Source organism: Scyliorhinus canicula, chromosome 18, assembly GCF_902713615.1.
Source record: "Scyliorhinus canicula chromosome 18, sScyCan1.1, whole genome shotgun sequence".
Lineage (NCBI taxonomy): Eukaryota > Metazoa > Chordata > Chondrichthyes > Carcharhiniformes > Scyliorhinidae > Scyliorhinus > Scyliorhinus canicula.
Window position 1 is genome coordinate 123,145,919 of NC_052163.1, and position 20,334 is coordinate 123,166,252.

The following is a 20,334-nucleotide window of genomic DNA, read 5'->3' on the forward strand; positions in this document are numbered from 1 at the left end:
TTAGAGAGATAGTGGAACAACAGTTCTGGGAAAGGCCACGGCGCCTGAGATATATAATAAGCGCACCGATTTAAAAAAACACTGCACTGTACATAATCAAGATAGAGATTAATAGTTTTTTGCCTACTCAGGAAATTAAGGAGCAGAAAGTTGGATTTAAGGTGGATTGTATTGAATGGTGGAGAAGGGTCATTTTGCCGAATTGCTTTCTCCTTTATTCTTTATGATTTTATGTATAATTCACACCGGAAAATAAAATGCATGATACAATTTTTCGTGGGACTTAAGCGTAGAAACTTCTCTGTAAAGCATTGTCACAATGCGGTAACTTTATTACACACTTACACAGTCTTAAGATGTATTAGATAAAGTACATAACTAGCTCACCAACATATTTTATAGGTGGATCAAAGTCCTATGCAGATCAACATATCGAAACACTTCATATAAAAATGACTAATATTCAATACTTGAATGTACCTCTTTTAAGTTACAACAAGATCAGTAATAAAATAAAACACTTAACAATTCACTATTATACACATTTAGGAGAAAGGGGTGATCAGCATATACTATGCTACTGCCTTCAAGTGAAATTATTCACAATATTCATGAAAAATTAATGATTTTAGCAAATATCCTTCCTCCTCAGCGTTCAAACTGAGACTCGTTGCACAGGCACCTACTCTAACCCATTGTTTCCCAGGACTTCAACATTGGCAACTCCTAAGGCATCCCCAGTCTATCTTCTCTAATCTTAACATTTGTAAACTCAGATTTGGAGCAACAATCACCACGGAATGTTTTTTCATTTCCTTTTGCAGATTTGGCACCTCCCTACGCTAGGTTTCTTAGCCGTATACCTATATTTCCAAGGTAAATATAGACCAGATTGGGATTGAATCGGTAACGGTGGTTAAATCCCGCGAGGACTGGATTTATTGGTCTTTGTCTCGAGTCATCCGTGCTCTCAGTGAAAATACTACTTTGTGTGTGTTGAAGGTTACAGACCACAAGGAGTCTGCAAAATCCAGCCATGGTCTACAGACTTGGGCGATGAGTTGGCTTTCTCGGTGAATTCTTTTTTTAAAAATAAATTTAGATTACCAATTATTTTTTCCAATTAAGGGGCATTTTAGTGTGGCCAATCCACCTACTCTGCACATTTTTGGGTTGTGGGGGCGAAACCCACGCAGACACGGGGAGAATGTGCAAACTCCACACGGACAGTGACCCAGAGCCGGGATCGAACCTGGGACCTCAGCGCCGTGATGCAGCTGTGCTAACCACTAGGCCATCGTGCTGCCCTTTCTTGGTGAATTCTAATGTGAAAAACGTCCTTCACGGGAATCAGTAAGAGTGCTTAATAGTGTTCTGGCGTGTTATGTGTCTTGTTTTATATTATATTTGTGTATTCATCAGCACAGAGACCTCAAACAATAATAGCACACTTTTAAAATACCCAAGGTCAATGGGCCCTTTGTTAAACTGTAATGTCGGAAATTCAGAATTGATACACCTGCAAATATGCGTCACAAATCTTCCATTGTGAATTTGTGTGCTCAGTGTTACTGAAGGGAAATGGTTCCGAGCTCTTGCACAGAGCAACGCTGCAAGATAGACATGTAACATGGCTTTCAATCAACCTGTGACACCATCCGTTCAATGAGAAAGGGAATGCGTTAAAGTTCAGAAAATCCTGAGTGCTAGTCTATATGAAAGGGTCCATTATTAGTCAGAATTTAAAAGTTTGCCATGAGCAATCTATGTGCTATGCATATTGTTTATTGCAGCCAGGAAATATTAACACTGGGTCATCTTGTCCTTCGTTAGAAGTGTTCTTGTTACCATTAGATCTCCCATCGGTCGCAGGTGATGTAGGTTTTTACAGCGTGCAAGTCTGGTGATGACTCACACCGCTGTGTTTCCACCAGCCAGAGTAACGTTGCAAGCGGAACTTTTATGCTGGTAAGCCTGATACACTAGATTTCACCATGATCAGAGCCCCGAGACTTCCTAGTCCAGTTAAATAATGAGGTTGCTTCCTGAGTATAATAGTGTGCTTCTCACCTATTAATTTGTGACTAAATGCTGGAAATCCCCAGCTTCTGTGTTCAGTCATATGGCTAAATTGAAAGGCCCCTACACCAGAAAATCTTTAAGCTTGGTGGAGTCAGTCGGTGAAACAGATTAACAATAACTATAGGAGATCTTAAGAATTAAGTCATTGTGGTTTAGCACTGGCAATTACACAAACAGTAGTCTTGTTTTGGGTCCCTCTTCGAAAGTATCTGGTACGTGGCGGTAATTCAGAGTGGAGACTTTCTTTAAGAACGAGTTCACAATTTTGAGGAGCAGAGAACCATGTGATGCTACTGGATTGATAAAAGGAAATTGTGTGGTCAGCTTTGTAGGAGAAGCTATTTCAATTTGACAGTAAAATTGAATATAATCGTACCCATATTGGCTGGTCATAAACGGCCTCAAGTGTCCCTTAATTGGCTCTAATGCTATGATTTGAGATGCGATTGCATAAGATAATTGTACAAACTTTAAGGAAATATATAAGACAGTAACGCTGTGCCTGGGTGACATTAAATGAGTGCTGTTGTTCAGACATCAATCATCTCCTAGTTTTAGTTAGTCTCAACTCCAGAAAAGTTGAATGCTTGTTAAAACAGTCACAAGACTGCATCCTGTCTGATATTTGTAGCTTTTAATTTAAACTGCAATAAGCCAACCACAAAAAACTAACAAGTTTGACCCTTGCCCATTATTCTCCTTGCACTATCACACAGTACACTAGTCTAGTCTTCCGCGATGCAGTGCGATTTCTCTGCCCCAATACAGTTCAACCCCCCAGACCCCACCACCTCAGTCTTGGTGCCGGAGGACGGGTGGGCCCCCCACTCTCAGCTGGGACAAAGTCGTGATCCAGTCCTAGTTCATACATGCAATAGAAATTATAGGCCACCATCGCCAAGGTTGGGAAAAACGAGAGCCCGAATCCAAATCCACGATAGGCGCTGCTCAGTCCAGCTGTAATCCAATATATCAGCCTGCAAGAAAGGGGCAATAAATTTTGTAAGTGTTAACGATGAGCGAGGTTTTTTCATTATTTGAACTGAAACAATGCGCAGGGGTACAGGGAAAAGGCAGGAGAATTGCATTAATCATAATGGGCATCTGGAGAATCAAAGCGGACTCAATGGGCTGAATGGCCTAATTCTGCTCCTATGTCTCATGGTCTAATTGTCTCCTTCTACGCCAGGGGTGGGCAAACTTTTCCGTGCAAGGGCCAGATTCAGAAATTCACAATTTTAAAGGGCTGCATAGTATATTAAGTAAAATAATTACTTCACCCGGTTATGATTCTGGGAGCCTCATATAGAACATAGAACAGTACAGCACAGAACAGGCCCTTCGGCCCTCGATGTTGTGCCGAGCAATGATCACCCTACTCAAGTCAACGTATCCACCCTATACCAGTAAGTAACCCAACAGCCCCCCCATTAACCTTAAAAAAAAAAGTTTTAATGACTTGGTGGGCCGCATAAAGACCTTTGGCGAGCCGCATGCGGCCTGCGGGCCGTAGTTTGCCCACCCCTGTTCTACGCCATAACGTTTCTGTGATCCTTTTGACCGGGGTGTGTATGCATTTTTGTAGCAGCGTCTGTGGTTCCCTCGGCAGATGTTGCCAGCATTTTCTGCTTTTATTTCAAAGTTCCAGCAGATGTTTTGTGTTGCCTGTGTGCACACATGCATCTGTGTGCATGAAAATGGACACGCGCCGTGTTTAATAGAGAACACTTAAGAACGTTTTGGAATCTGTTCTTCTCTTTAAAATTACTCAATATGGTTTGAAGAAAAACTACACAAATGCATGGCTGGAACACAAGACGGTCAAAATTGAGGGTTTAATGATGAATTATTTCCACTGCTGTGCAAAATGGTAATAATGGGGTATAAAATTAAGAATAAACTAGAAGCATAAATGGAGTTTTAGAAGATCTTTTCAAACAAAGGGTGATTGGAATATAAAATACATTACCACATGCTTATTAAATCCTAATCACTTGGCAGCAGAGGCAATCAAATCTACACTTGAAGAAAAATATTAAAAGTTACAGGGGAGATGAAATTGGAGTGATTATCTCCAGCGTGACTAACTAGCCAATGGGCCAACTGATATCTTTGTGGTTGGATTTCTGTGATTATTTAAGCGAGAATGAGCGGCCATAAATAATTCCTCCATGTTTCCTTACCTGCTTCTTTTGAGTGTTAAGTAACTTAGATAGAGATAGATAGAGAAATACAGCACAGAACAGGCCCTTCGGCCCACGATGTTGCGCCGAACTTTTGTCCTAGGTTAATCATAGAATTTTGGACAATTTGTCATGGCCAATCCACCCAACCTGCACATCTTTGGACTGTGGGAGGAAACCGGAGTACCCGGAGGAAACCCACGCAGTCACGGGGAGGATGTGTAGACTCCACACAGACAGTGACCCATGTCGAAATCGAACTTGGGACCCTGGAGCTGTGAAGCAATTGTGCTATCCACAATGCTACCGTGCTGCCCTTAAGACGTTAACCTACACTCCCTTATTCTACCCTAATCCAAGTACCTATCCAATAGCCGTTTGAAGGTCCATAAATTTTCCGACTCAACTACTACCACAGGCAGTGCATTCCATGCCCCCACTACTCTCTGGGTAAAGAACCTACCTCTGACATCCCCTCTATATCTTCCACCATTTATCTTAAATTTATGTCCCCTTGTAATGGTGTGTTCCACCCGGGGAAAAAGTCTCTGACTATCTACTCTATCTATTCCCCTGATCATCTTATAAACCTCTATCAAGTCGCCCCTCATCCTTCTCCGTTCCAATGAGAAAAGGCCCAGCACCCTCAATCTTTCCTCGTATGACCTACTCTCCATTCCAGGCAACATCCTGGTAAATCTCCTTTGCACCTTTTCCAAAGCTTCCACATCCTTCCTAAAATGAGGTGACCAGAACTGCACACAGTACTCCAAATGTGGCCTGACCAAGGTTTTGTACAGCTGCATCATCACCTCACGGCTCTTAAATTCAATCCCTCTGCTAATGAACGCTAGCACACCATAGGCCTTCTTCACAGCTCTATCCACTTGAGTGGCAACTTTCAAAGAACAATGAACATAGACCCCAAGATCTCTCTGCTCCTCCACATTGCCAAGAACCCTACCATTAACCCTGTATTCCGCATTCAGATTTGTCCTTCCAAAATGGACAACCTCACACTTGTCAGGGTTAAACTCCATCTGCCACTTCTCAGCCCAGCTCTGCATTCTATCTATGTCTCTTTGAAGCCGACAACAGCCCTCCTCACTATCCACAACTCCACCAATCTTCGTATCATCTGCAAATTTACTGACCCACCCTTCAACTCCCTCATCCAAGTCGTTAATGAAAATCACAAACAGCAGAGGACCCAGAACTGATCCCTGCGGTACGCCACTGATAACTGGGCTCCAGGCTGAATATTTGCCATCCACCACAACTCTCTGTCTTCTATCGGTTAGCCAGTTTGTTATCCAACTGGCCAAATTTCCCACTATCCCATGCCTCCTTACTTTCTGCATAAGCCTACCATGGGGAACCTTATCAAATGCCTTACTAAAATCCATGTACACTACATCCACTGCTTTACCTTCATCCACATGCTTGGTCACCTCTTCAAAGAATTCAATAAGACTTGTAAGGCAAGACCTACCCCTCACAAATCCGTGCTGACTATCCCTAATCAAGCAATGCCTTTCCAGATGCTCAGAAATCCTATCCCTCAGTACCCTTTCCATTACTTTGCCTACCACCGAAGTAAGACTAACTGGCCTGTAATTCCCAGGGTTATCCCTATTCCCTTTTTTGAACAGGGGCACGACATTCGCCACTCTCCAATCCTCTGGTACCACCCCTGTTGACAGCGAGGACGAAAAGATCATTGCCAACGGCTCTGCAATTTCATTTCTTGCTTCCCATAGAATCCTTGGATATATCCCGTCAGGCCCGGGGGACTTGTCTATCCTCAAGTTTTTCAAAACGCGCAACACATCTTCCTTCCTGACAAGTATCTCCTCAAGCTTATCAGTCTGCTTCACGCTGTCCTCTCCAACAATATGGCCCCTCTCATTTGTAAATACTGAAGAAAAATACTTGTTCAAGACCTCTCCTATCTCTTCAGACTCAATACACAATCTCCCGCTACTGTCCTTAATCGGACCTACTCTCACTCTAGTCATTCTCATATTTCTCACGTATGTGTAAAAGGCCTTGGGGTTTTCCTTGATCCTACCCGCCAAAGATTTTTCATGCCCTCTCTTAGCTCTCCTAATCCCTTTCTTCAGTTCCCTCCTGGCTATCTTGTATCCCTCCAGCGCACTGTCTGAACCTTGTTTCTTCAGCCTTACATAAGTCTCCTTCTTCCTCTTAACAAGACATTCAACCTCTCTTGTCAACCATGGTTCCCTCACTCGACCATCTCTTCCCTGCCTGACAGGGACATACATATCAAAGACACGCAGTACCTGATCCTTGAACAAGTTCCACATTTCACTTGTGTCCTTCCCTGACAGCCTATGTTCCCAACTTCTGCACTTCAATTCTTGTCTGACAGCATTGTATTTACCCTTCCCCCAATTATAAACCTTGCCCTGTTGCTCGTACCTATCCCTCTCCATTACTAAAGTGAAAGTCACAGAATTGTGGTCACTACCTCCAAAATGCTCCCCCACTAACAAATCTATCACCTGCCCTGGTTCATTACCAGGTACTAAATCCAATATGGCCTCCCCTCTGGTCGGACAATCTACATACTGTGTTAGAAAAGCTTCCTGGACACACTGCACAAACACTACCCCATCCAAACTATTTGATCTAAAGAGTTTCCACTCAATGTTTGGGAAGTTGAAGTCGCCCATGACTACTACCCTGTGACTTCTGCACCTTTCCAGAATCTGTTTCCCAATCTGTTCCTCCACATCTCTGCTGCTATTGGGGGGCCTATAGAACACTCCCAACAAGGTGACTGCTCCTTTCCTATTTCTAACTTCAACCCATATTACCTCAGTAGGCAGATCCCCCTCGAACTGCCTTTCTGCAGCTGTTATACTATCTCTAATTAACAATGCCACCCCCCCACCTCTTTTACCATCCTCCCTAATCTTGTTGAAACATCTATAACCAGGGACCTCCAACAACCATTTCTGCCCCTCTTCTATCCAAGTTTCCGTGATGGCCACCACATCGTAGTCCCAAGTACCGATCCATGCATTAAGTTCACCCACCTTATTCCTGATGCTTCTTGCATTAAAGTATACACACTTCAACCCATCTCCTTGCCTGCAAGTACTCTCCTTTGTCATTGTTACCTTCCCCACTGCATCACTACGTGCTTTGGCGTCCTGACTATCATCTACCTTAGTTGCTGGACTACAGATCCGGTTCCCATTCCCCTGCCAAATTAGTTTAAACCCTCCCGAAGAGTACTAGAAAACCTCCCCCCCAGGATATTGGTGCCCCTCTGGTTCAGATGCAACCCGTCCTGCTTGTACAGGTCCCACCTTCCCCAGAATGCGCTCCAATTATCCAAATACCTGAAGCCCTCCCTCCTACACCATTCCTGCAGCCACGTGTTCAACTGCACTCTCTCCCTATTCCTAGCCTCGCTATCACGTGGCACCGGCAACAAACCAGAGATGACAACTCTGTCTGTCCTGGCCCTTAACTTCCAGCCTAACTCCCTAAACTTGTTTATTACCTCCACACCCTTTTTCCTACCTACATCGTTGGTACCAATGTGCACCACGACTTCTGGCTGCTCACCCTCCCCCTTCAGGATCCTGAAGACACGATCAGAGACATCCCTGGCCCTGGCACCCGGGAGGCAACATACCTTTCGGGAGTCTCGCTTGCGACCACAGAATCTCCTATCTATTCCCCTAACCATTGAATCTCCTATTACTATTGCTTTTCTATGCTCCCCCCTTCCCTTCTGAGCCCCAGAGCCAGACTCAGTGCCAGAGACCTGGCCGCTGGGGCCTTCCCCCGGTAGGTCATCCCCCCCAACAGCATCCAAAATGGTATACTTGTTTTGAAGGGGAATGGCCACGAGGGATCCCTGCACTGTCTGCCTGTTAGTTTTCTTTCCCCTGACTGTAACCCAGCTACTCTTGTCCAGTACCTTTGGTGTGGCTACCTCCCTGTAACTCTTCTCTATGACCCCCTCTGCCTCCCGGATGATCCGAAGTTCATCCAGCTCCAGCTCCAGTACCTTAACACGGTCTCTGAGGAGCTGGAGTTGGGTGCACTTCCCGCAGGTATAGTCAGCGGGGACACCAGTGGTATCCCTCACCACCCACATCCTACAGGAGGAGCATGCAACTGCCCTAGCCTCCATCCCCTCTTACTTTACAGAATTAGCTGCCCCGTAGACCAACTGGACCTCCGCCCTCCGACTCTGCTTCCAGTCAGCTGTACTCTCTGTAAACTCCTGGCTCCCTTCACACTCTTTGAGGAAATGTAGGAAATGAAATGTAAGGAGCACCTTACTCCCTCCTCACCTAACTCCCTCAGTCACCAAACTCTCACTGTAGCGCTCAAATGCCACAAGCTCAGCACTCAGTGCAAACAAAGTCTGCACTGTATCTAGCCCCTATTTATACTGTGACTCTAGCTTCTAAAAAACTGGCCTAATGCAATTAACTAATTAACAAGCTCCAGCTGCAAGTAAGTCCAAGTAGAACCTTGTTTAAAGCTGATTCAAAATTCACCTTCTTATAGACCAAACAGCAACTTTTAAGTTAATTAACTAAATAAAAGAAATACTAGACTTTAAATAACCCTTATACTCCCTCAGTCACCAAACTCTCACTGTAGCACTCAAATGCCACAAGCTCAGCACTCAGTGAGCGTGTTGTAAATTTGTCCTGGTATCCTTCAGGATCTCGTTAACTGGGTAGATGTACACTGCTATTAACAGCATAACGTGTACGTCTTGGCTTTACAAATTGCATGAGATGGTCAAGGCAGACATATTGGGTGGGATTCTCTGCCAACAGGATTCTCCGTTTTGCCGGCGCCCGGGGGGGGGGGGGTTTCCCGACGGCGTGGGGCTGCCCCACAATGGGAAACCCCATTGACTGGGCGGCGTAACGGAGAATCCCACCAGCGGGTCGGGGCAGAAATGCGGCGGGGCGGAGAATCCAGCCCATAGTGAAACATTTCTGAAGTCACGATGTAGTTACAGTAATTCTGTCCCTACACTGCTTTGTTGAAAGGCAGGCAAAATTTGTATAAAGAGGCCCCAACACACCAGAACAAGAATAGACCATTTAGTCCCTCGACCTTGTTCTACCATTCAATGAATATCCCCTTGTTGCCACACTAGGGTGCCTGTACGGGTACACAGAGGGCAAATTCAGAATGTCCAATTCACACTGTGGGAGGAAACCGGAGCACCCGGAGAAAACCCACAGATACGGGGAGAAGGTGGGGACTACACATAGACAGTGACCCAAGTCGGGAATCAAACCTGGGTCCCTGGCGCTGTGAAGCAACAGTGCTAACTACTGTGCTACCGTGCCGCCCTATAAAGATCAGTGTCACTTTTGATTATTTCCTATCACTGAACATGACATTTGAACAATTTATGTCTGGACTTCTTTGGACTGTTACTGTTTCTAATGTTTCATCTCCAAACAGACCATCTAGTTCAGCGTACATCGATAGGGAAAAAGTACTAAACAAACTGTTGGAATTGAAGGCAGACCAGTTCCCAGGGCCTGATGACCCACATCCTAGGGTCTTAAAGAAAGTTGCAGTGGAGGTAGTGGACCCATTGGTTATACTATTCCAAAAATGCAGGAACGGTTACAGTATATATTAATGACTTGGATGTAGGGATAGAAGGTACTATAGTCAAAATTGCAGATGACGTGGAAATAAGAAATTTACAAATGGATGTAGTTAGGTTAGGTGAGTGGGCCAAGTTTTGGCAGATGGAGTTTAACATGTATAAGAGTGGGGTTATCCATTTTGGTCGGAAAACTGGAAAGATAACATCATCAAAATGGAAAGGAACTTCAGAGTACTTTGGTGCAGAGGGATCTGGGTGTTCTCGTGCATGAATCTCAGAAAGCTAGCATTCAGATACAGCAGGTAATATGGAAGGCAAATGGAATTTTGGCCTTTATAGCTAAAGGGAAAGAGTATAATGTAAAATGTTGCTGCAAACGTGCAACAGATTGGTGAGACCGCACCTGGGATACTGTGTATAGTTTTCGTCCCCTTATTTGAGGGGGGATGTAAGTTGCAGTAGAGGCAGTTCAGAGGAGGTTCACCAGAGATGATGGCTTTGTCTTATGAAGAGAAATTGAGCAGTTTAGGCGTATGCGTCTCGCATTTAGAAGAACGAGAGGAGATTTCATTGAGGAGTACAAGATGCGTATATGTATTGACAAAGTAGGTGTGGAGCTGCTGCTTCCCCTCGTGGGACAATCAAGAACGAGAGGTCATCGTTTTAGGATAAGGGGTAGCGATTTAAAACAGAGATAGAATCATGGAATTTACAGTGCAAATGGAGGCCATTCGGCCCATTGAGTCTGCACCGGCTCTTGGAAAGAGCGCCCCACCCAAGCCTACCCCCCACCCCATAACCCAGTAACCCCACCCAACACTAAGGGCAATTTTGGACACTAAGGGCAATTTAGCACGGCCAATCCACCTAACCTGCACATCTTTGGACTGTGGGAGGAAACCGGAGCACCCGGAGGAAACCCACGCACACACGGGGAGAACGTGCAGACTCCGCACAGACAGTGACCCAAGCCGGAATCGAACCTGGGACCCTGGAGCTGTAAAGCAATTGTGCTAACCACTATGCTAGCATGCTACCCTGGATGATGAGAGATGAGGAGAACTCATCTCTCAAAAGGTCAAGAATCAGTGAAATTCACTACCCCAGAGTGCAGTGGATGCCGGGACTTTGATTAAAGGTGAGGAGATTGACAGATTTTAAAAATTGGTAATGGGTCGCAGGGTTATGGAGAACGGGCAGGAAAGTGGAGTTGAGGCCGAGATGAGATCAGCCATGATGGTATTGAATAGCGGAGTGGGCTCGAGGGGCTGAATTGCTCCCCCTGCTCCTGGTTCTTAAGATGTATTCATCATTGCAAAAAAAAATAAAAAATTGGGAAGCGGTCATTTTTCGTGTGTTGGGCATGGGTGAGGTTTGTCATTTTGGTTTGACTGTAGAAGGCATCAGAGTGGAGCCCTCCTCACCCACACGGCCTTCCATTTGGGATGGCGATCAGGAGTGGAAGAGTGGCTGATTTTACTCCCAGGGCTACTAGAGGCTCTGTCTCTACCCCATCGACAATGAATGGACTCATCCCAAAACAAGGATAAACTTTGGGACCACGTGTTCAGTATCACACTGACCAGGGCACTGGGAGAACCCTGGCGCCTTTAGCTCGAGAGAATTGTTAGTAATTCCAGCACTGTCTATTGCATATTATTTTTCACCTTGCCACTGCAAAGAGTCCTGCTAAGATGGGAATGATCTTCAGGTGTTCCTGGTGAAGGTAGGTTGCCATTACAACCATGTTGATAAAGTAGATGGTAAACTGCTCAATGGAGTTGCCAACATATCTCTGATGGATAAGAACAGCACGAACATTAGTGTCCAAGGGATCAATCACTGTGGAACAAAGCCGGGACAGGGAACCTATTACAACACCTGGAAAAGATCAAAACATGTTAAATCCTTAAGTGTGGATCAAAATAGGAGCAGAAGAAGATGTTTGACAAAGAATTCTACATACATTCCCAACATTTAATATTAAAAACATGAGAAACAAATGAAGCTTTTCGTTTAATCTGTTTTCTGGCTGAAGGTGTGAATCACTCAGATACAGCAATGCAGTGGTTTACCAATGTGAGCGTACAAGTCAGAGCCCTAATTGTACACAGTACTCCAGATCTGGCCTCAACAATGCCCTGTACAACTGAAGCATAACCTCTCTACTTTTGGAAGCAACTCCCCACACAATAAATGATAACATTCCATTAGCTTTCCTAATTATTGCTGGACCTGTAAACTAACCTTTTGTGATTCATGCACTCGGACACCCAGATCCCACTGCATCTCAAGCGCTCTGCAATCTCTCACCATTTAGAGAATATTCTTTTTTAATTTTAGAATACCCAATTATTTTTTTTCAATTAAAGGGTCAATTTAGCGTGGCCAATCCACCTACCCTGCACATAGAACATAGAACATAGAACAGTACAGCACAGAACAGGCCCTTCGGCCCTCGATGTTGTGCCGAGCAATGATCACCCTACTCAAACCCACGTATCCACCCTATACCCGCAACCCAACAACCCCCCCCCCCCCTTAACCTTACTTTTTTTAGGACACTACGGGCAATTTAGCATAGCCAATCCACCTAAGCCGCACATCTTTGGACTGTGGGAGGAAACCGGAGCACCCGGAGGAAACCCACGCACACACGGGGAGGACGTGCAGACTCCGCACAGACAGTGACCCAGCCGGGAATCGAACCTGGGACCCTGGAGCTGTGAAGCATTTATGCTAACCACCATGCTACCGTGCTGCCCATCATTTTGGGTTTCTTTTTTCTTCTTCATAGAATTTTTATTTCATAGAATTTACAGTGCAGAAGGAGGCCATTCGGCCCATCGAGTCTGCACCGGCTCTTAGAAAGAGCACCCTACCCAAGGTCAACACCTCCACCCTATCCCCATAACCCAGTAACCCCATCCAATACTAAGGACAATTTTGGACACTAAGGGCAATTTATCATGGCCAATCCACCTAACCTGCACATTTATAAAACAATGTAAAATTTTGAGGCCCCAGCACTGATTCTTGTCTCACATTACTCGGCATATCCTGCCCACCAGAAATAGATCCATTTATGCGTGCTCTGTCTCCTGTAAGCTAACCAATTTCAATCAATGTCACTATGTCACCCCCTATACCATGAGCTTTTATTTTCCTCAGTAACCCTTGATGTGGCACCTTATCAAATGACTTCTGGAAATCTAAATACAGTGCATCTACCAGTTCCCCTTTACTCACAGCACATGAGATTTCTTCAAAGAACTCGATAAATTGATTAAACATTATAAAATGTCCCAAGGTGCTTCACAGGAGCCTAATAAAACCAAGTATGACACTGAGCCACTTCAGGAGATACTTCAGACACATGAACAAACACTTGGTCAAAGAGGTGGGACTGGTTTCCCCGCCCTGCCGTGCCAAATTTCTGGTTCAGGCCGGTGGGATGCACTGGGATCTAATGGAGTTCTTGCACTTGGAAAATGTGAGATTTGCTCTAAAGGTGGGGGGGAGGGGGGAAGACGAGTGAGGGGTTCCATAAGAGATGAGGTTTGTTTATATTACATTTCAAGGAGCTGGTTACTGTCGACTGCTAGGGGGTAGGGGAGGGAGCAAGGTGGGGAGGTTGGTTTACTTTGTAATGTTGTGTGTTGTAAATGTTAAAATCTGAATGAAAATATTTTTAAAAATCTGTTTCTATTAAAGAGTGGGTTGGACGATTTGCATTAATAAACAAGCAATAGACTTCTGCATCCTTTAAGAACAACGCAAAAATTCTTAAGGGGGTTTTTCCCCCATTGAAAAAGTTTGTGCACTGGGTGGGGGGGTTGGGGGGGGGGCAACCTGCGGTGCGTATAGCAACGCAGTTGCCATGCAACCATCATAATGGCTTTGCCCCTGGCTTAGAAATCTCCAGACAATTAACTGAATGTACGACAGCAGCACGTCGCCTGTGGAGATAGACAATCAACTGCTGCACTTTTGCAAGTGGAAGATGTTACTTCTGAGGGTGAAGATCCGGATGTTTGTTCAGAAATTTAACCAACTTTGCCTTCCTGATGTTTTCTGTTTACTGGCCTGACAAGCAGCATGTTCTCATTAAAATGTACTCTGCACGCCCTTTAAACACGCAATCCCATCCCCTGTTAAAAGCGTAGCCCCCAGGCACCTTTCTCAGAGCACATTCCTCCACTCTTAAAATGGACCAGTTTCAAAGTGTGATGCTTCCTGTTAAATAGTGTCCCCCAGGCACTATTTAAAATGCTCTCGCCTGCTGACGTGAACCCCTAGATCAGTGATGGGCAACTTAGGCTGGCTCCGTCATTTCAGTGGGTCGCAAGGTTGAAATCAGGCTTCTTCGCTGACCATGACCCCGTGAATAAGATCGAATATATTTGATACACGCTGAACATTTCATAATGAATTATGGAAAATGCCTAAACATTTGCTTAAACATTCATATGTCAATAGAATTATTAACTTCCAATAACAATTATGGTCACCACATTACCAGAAGGATGTGGAGGCTTTGGAGAGGGTGCAGAGGAGGTTTACCAGGATGTTGCCTGGTCTGGAGGGTGTTAGCTATGCGGAAAGGCTGAATAGATTCGGACTGTTTTCATTAGAAAGGCGGAGATTGAGGGGTGACCTGATAGAGGTCTACAAGATTATGAGGGGCATGGATAGAGTGGATGGGCAGGCACTCTTTCCAAGGGTGGATGGGTCAGTCACCAGGTGGCATAGATTTAAGGTCCTTGGGGCAAAGTTTAGAGGAGATGAGTGAGGCAGGTTTTTTTACACAGAGGGTGGTGAGTGCCTGGAACGCGTTGCCAGGGGAGGCTGTGGAAGCAGATACATTAACGGCGTTCAAAAGGCATCTTGACAAATACATGGATAGGGTATAGAGGGACCTGACACAAGGATGTGCTGAGGGTTTTGGCCAAGGTTGGTACCATGACCTGCACAGGCTTGGAGGGCCGAAGGGCCTGTTCCTGTGCTGTATTGTTCTTCGTTCTTCTTTAATAGGTAAAAACAAAAGGAATATTCATGTTTTGATTGGGCGCAGAGGGAGTGCGCGGCTCTCATGGTTAATGTTGTGCATAATCAACATGCACCCCTCACTTCACATGTAATTACTTGACAGGCGCATCACTTTAGTCGTACCAGTCGTGAGAAAAAACCATGTCGACGAAAGTAGTGGAATAGGCAAAACTGCGCATAGGCAACGGTCAACAGAGTTTACAGCGCAGGAGGCAATTCGGCCCATCGAGCCTGCACTGGCCCTTGGAAACAGCGCCCTACTCAAGCCGATGCCTCCACCCTATCCCTGTAACCCAGTAACCCGACCTAACCTTTTGGACACTAAGGGGCAATTGATCGTGGCCAATCCACCTCTTTGGACTGTGGGAGGAAACCGGAGCACCCGGAGGAAACTCATGCAGACACAGGGAGATCGTGCAGACTCCGCACAGACAGTGACCCTAGCCGAGAATCGAACCTGGGACCCTGGAGCTGTGAGGCAGCAGTGCTAACCATTGTGCCACCATGCCGCCCCAAAATGTCTTGGATTAACAGCTTCCCTGCTGATACTCTGCTCCACCATTTTTTCTCAATTTTGATTGAATGTCACAATAAAAACACAAAGTGCTTTGAATATCGGTGCAGGTTAGTCACCCCCTAAACGGGAAACCAGATTAATAAGATTCTAAGACGTGGGAACAGGAGTAGGACAAACTGCCCTTCGAGGTTACTCTGACATTGAATAAGATTATGGTCGCTCTTTCCTTCCTCAATTAGATTTAAGACTGAGTTTAGGAGGAACTTCTTCACCCAAAGGGTTGTGAATCTATGGAATTCCTTGCCTAGTGAAGCAGTTGAGGCTCCTTCATTAAATGTTTTTAAGATAAAGATGGATAGTTTTTTGAAGAATAAAGGGATTAAGGGTTATGGTGTTCGGGCCGGAAAGTGGAGCTGAGTTCACGAAAGATCAGCCACGATCTCATTGAATGGTGGAGCAGGCTCGAGGGGCCAGATGGCCTACTCCTGCTCCTAGTTCTTATGTTCTTATGATCAATTCCGCTTTATCCCCAAATCCTTTGATTCCTTTACTGTGCAAAAATCTATCAACCTCTACCTGGAGTATACTCAACAGCTGAGCATCCGCGGCCCCCTGGGTTAGAAAATTCGGAAGATTCACCACCTTCCGAGAAATTTCTCCTGGTTTCAGTTCTAATTGGCTAGACCCCTTAGACAAACATACACATTACCCCTAGTTCTATGACCTCCAGTTATTCCGTTACTATGACCCCTAGTTCTTGACTCTTCAACCAGAGGGAACAAACATTCAGCATCAACCCGGTCAAACCCTCCAGGGGTTTGACACATTTCAATCAGATCACCTTTCATTTTTCTGAACTCCGACATCAACGGTGTTGATGTCGTCAGGTTTTTGAACAAGACACTTCATCAGGTCCTGAGACGGTAAGCTTCCTATTCTCTTTCAGATGCTGATAGGTAGTGTCTAAAGTTTTCCCCTTTCTGTTTAGATTCTGACAGCTCAGGAGAGTTTTACTACTGCTGACTGGACAGATTTGTTAGTTTAAAGTTGCTGAATGACCCCGGCTGTTGGGTTCTTTCTTTGGTTTCAATCATCGAGGCATGCAGTGCATCACATCGATCGGGACAACAGCCTCCCATTAACTTGTTAATCAGCGCAAATGCTAACCTAATTAAAGTGCTCAGTAAAGGTCAGCATACTTCTCAACCTTCCCGTCGGAACAGTGGCTATTTAGATTACACAACCTCGGTGCTCATTAACTCTGATGAACATCACGCACTCCATTCACTCCCAAATACTTCTTTTAAAAAAATGCCAGAAGCCTTAAAATGAGAAATAAAAAACAGAAAACACCCAGCAGATCAAGCAACATCTGCGTGGAAAGGGAAAGACGGGGATAATGGCCGGGATTTTCCCGTCCTGCAGGAATCGTTCCGGGAAAGGATGGAAAACTCAACGGACCACTCACATTTCACGTCGATGACAGTTTCCTGAGTCAGGCATTAAAGGAAGGAACGGGTTCGCTGCTGGAATTATTTTTCAGTTGTTAGCACTCCTTTTAATTAAACAGATACAATAAAGTGTGGGTTCAATTTCCTGCCAATATTGCTGGAAGATTTACATGTTCATTTGACTTTCCTTGTCCATTGTGTTGGCTCAAGGTTCCCATCCCGGTCGCAACTAACAGATTAAAAGCCTTCCAGACGGGACAAAGGAATATCATGTCAGTTCACCAAGTGGTTGTCCGCTAACTGACATTTATCGATCCCTTCTTGCTGTGGTTTAATAAATATTCATGCCTTTTCTTCAAAATGTGGAGATGCCGGCGTTGGACTGGGGTGAGCAGAGTAAGAAGTCTTACAACACCAGGTTAAAGTCCAACATGTTTGTTTCAAACACTAGCTTTCGGAGCACTGCTCCTTCCTCAGGTGAATGAGGAATGTTTTCTTCAAAAGGAGGAGGGCCAGCGATGAGGGAAGTTCAGCAGCCCTCCAAGTATCTTGCCTAACTTGCCAAAGGCGAGCACAGGTACCACCTGGTTGTTCAATCACAGAGAGTACCAGATACTCATCTGATGGCCACACCAATCAAGCAGAATAATGTCACTGTGTAGCATTCAGCAGCAAAACCTGGGCCACTTGCCTACTTCCTAGCCCAAGAACACTGAAGACACTTTCTGCGTGAGATGGTAGCATAGTAGTAATGTCACTGGACTAGTAATCCAGAGGCGCAGGCTGGTGCTCCAAGGACATGGGTTCCAATACAACACGGTTGGTGGAATTTCCAGTCAGCTAATAAATCTGGGAGGCACAGTGGATGGCACATTGGTTAGAACCTCTGCCTCACAGCGTCAGGAACCTGGGTTGGATTCCGGTCATGGGTGATTGTCTGTGTGGAATGGAGTTTGCACGCTCTCCCTGTTTCCACCGGGTGCACCGGTTTCACTCCCACAGTCCAAAGATGTGCAGGCTAGGTGGGCTGATGGGCTGAATGGCCTCCTTCAGCACTGTAGCGATTCTATCTATAAAGCTAGACCCAGTAACGTTGACCCTGTCTGTGCGGAGTCTGCACGTTCTCCCAGTGTCTGCGTGGGTTTCATCCGGGTGCCCAAAGATGTGTAGGTTAGGTGGATTGGCCACGCTAATATGCCCTTAGTGTCCAAAAAGGATAGGTGGGGTTACTGGGTTACGGGGATAAATTGGAAGTCTAGGCTTAAATGGGGTACTCTTTCCAAGGGCCGGTGCAGACGCGATGGGCTGAATGGCCTCCTCTGCACTGTAAATTCTATGATTCTATGACACCCTGACCCGGTCTGGCCTGGCCTGGCCTACATGTGACTCCAGTCCCACAGCAATGTGGTTGACTCTTAACTGTCCTATGCAATGGCCTCACAGGCCACTCCGTTCAAGGGCAATTTGGATGGGCAACAAATGTTGGTCCAGCCAGTGGCACCCAAGTCCCATGAGAGAAATAAAGCAATAAAATAAAACTTGCAGTGCCCCTGCTTCAGTCAGGCTCTCCCAACCCAGCCCTGACCAGGATGGAACCTGGGGTAAACCAGCCCTGACCAGGATGGAACCTGGGCTAACCCAGCCCTGACCAGGATGGAACCTGGGCTAACCCAGCCCTGACCAGGATGGAACCTAGGGTAACCCAGCCCTGACCAGGATGGAACCTGGGGTAACCCAGCCCTGACCAGGATGGAACCTGGGGTAAACCAGCCCTGACCAGGGTGGAACCTGGGCTAACCCAGCCCTGACCAGGATGGAACCTGGGCTAACCCAGCCCTGACCAGGATGGAACCTGGGGTAACCCAGCCCTGACCAGGATGGAACCTGGGCTAACCCAGCCCTGACCAGGATGGAACCTGGGGTAACCCAGCCCTGACCAGGATGGAACCTGGGCTAACCCAGCCCTAACCAGGATGGAACCTGGGCTAACCCAGCCCTGACCAGGATGGAACCTACAACATTAAGTTAAGGCCACTGATCACCAATCCCATGGAACGGCAGATCAGGCTTGAGGGGTTAAATGGTCACTCATTCCTCTGACCATTTGATGCAGTCAATTGTACCTTTGTATTTTTTTCTTTCATGTGGCTATCTCAGCCTGGCGACCTCCTGGCAGGAGGGAGAAAAACAGCCCGCCAGCTGCCCATCTGTCTGCAATCTCTGGACTAGTGAAAATATACGGCTGCTTTTCTGTAGGCCAAGTCAAGTCTGAATTATTGGTAAAGCCCAAAGCACAAAGAGCACATTGTCAGGAGCAGCTTGCCTGGAAATGGAGGAGGAAGCAATTTATCCAGCTGTGAAATGATTCTGTTTCTCCTCACACTACAAACCTCTCTCTGATTGGACCTGGAGATTCAGGAATAGAACAGATAACTTTGACTGCTACCTGTCCCTTGGGAACACAAGTCTAAGCTGCAAGTAAGCGACTGCCATCTCAAGTTTCTTTCTAAAATAAAGAAAAATGTGATTGATCGGAAATGATCACAGGGGTATGAAAGGCAACAGAGGATCTTTGTTAGATTTAGTATTTGCCCACAATAGGACTGGGGTAGTGAACGTGCAACATTGAATAGACTGACTGAATAAAATAGCTTCACAACACACGTAGGTCTGAAGGGGCTTGATAGGGTAGATGCTGAAAGCTGGTTTCCGCTAGCCAGGGAATCTGAAACACACGAGCACGGTCTCAGATAAGCTGGGATAAGGAAGCCTTGTGAGTTCTAGGACTACAGCTGATGCAGAGAGTAACAGACATGATTGTTACAGGTTTAATCTTAGTAGCCCTGGTCAGATTGTTAAATTTCTTCCCTAAATCGACCCGCTTGAGCCACTGGTGCTGGGTAACAGGTGTGCCCACCCCTTCCCCGCAGTGTCCTTTGACCGTTCTGCTGGGCTCCTGGTGAGAAAGTTCCAAAGTGGCCCCTGAAAACCCGGGGACCCTCCCCTTCACCAGATCTTCCCGCTTTTTCCAGTGTTGAAAATCAATTTAAGTAGCCCATAGCAAAATTGCATCCCCCCCTTTAAAAGTATGCTGACCTCTGGGGATGCTTGATATCATGTCTCTCCCCCCACCAGCCACACATTCCCCCAACCCCACCCCACGTGTAGGTAACTGCCAATGAACAGCTCCTATCTGTCTTGCACATGGTTGACTTCTTTCTCTGCTCCCATTCCTGATGGGTTACAGGCCTTGATGAAATCCTCCCCCCTCGATGTCAAGGCAAACAAGGATTAAACTGTTGGTTTTAATATAATTTTCAATTTGAATCTGGAGCAGGCAAGTGGGAGCTAACAGTGCCACGGCAGTAATTCATTGTTGGACGTAACGATCAAGGGCAAAGACAGTGGTGCGGCAAAATT

The 20,334-nt window shown here is 45.8% G+C and overlaps 1 protein-coding gene across 8 annotated transcripts in view; it reads right to left on the reverse strand.

Moving 5' to 3' along the window:
• Positions 1 to 297: 297 nt before the first annotated feature.
• The window catches only part of LOC119953506, a 119,473-nt gene continuing 99,436 nt past the window's right edge, over positions 298 to 20,334 (reverse strand). For all 8 annotated transcript variants that reach the window (XM_038777856.1, XM_038777854.1, XM_038777852.1 and 5 more), the window contains 2 exons: positions 11,565 to 11,778; positions 298 to 3,059 (listed from right to left, as the gene is read on the reverse strand). In XM_038777856.1, the coding sequence (XP_038633784.1) occupies positions 2,852 to 3,059; positions 11,565 to 11,778 (422 nt within the window). In that variant the 3' untranslated portion in view covers positions 298 to 2,851. The remainder of the gene's footprint in view (positions 3,060 to 11,564; positions 11,779 to 20,334) is intronic.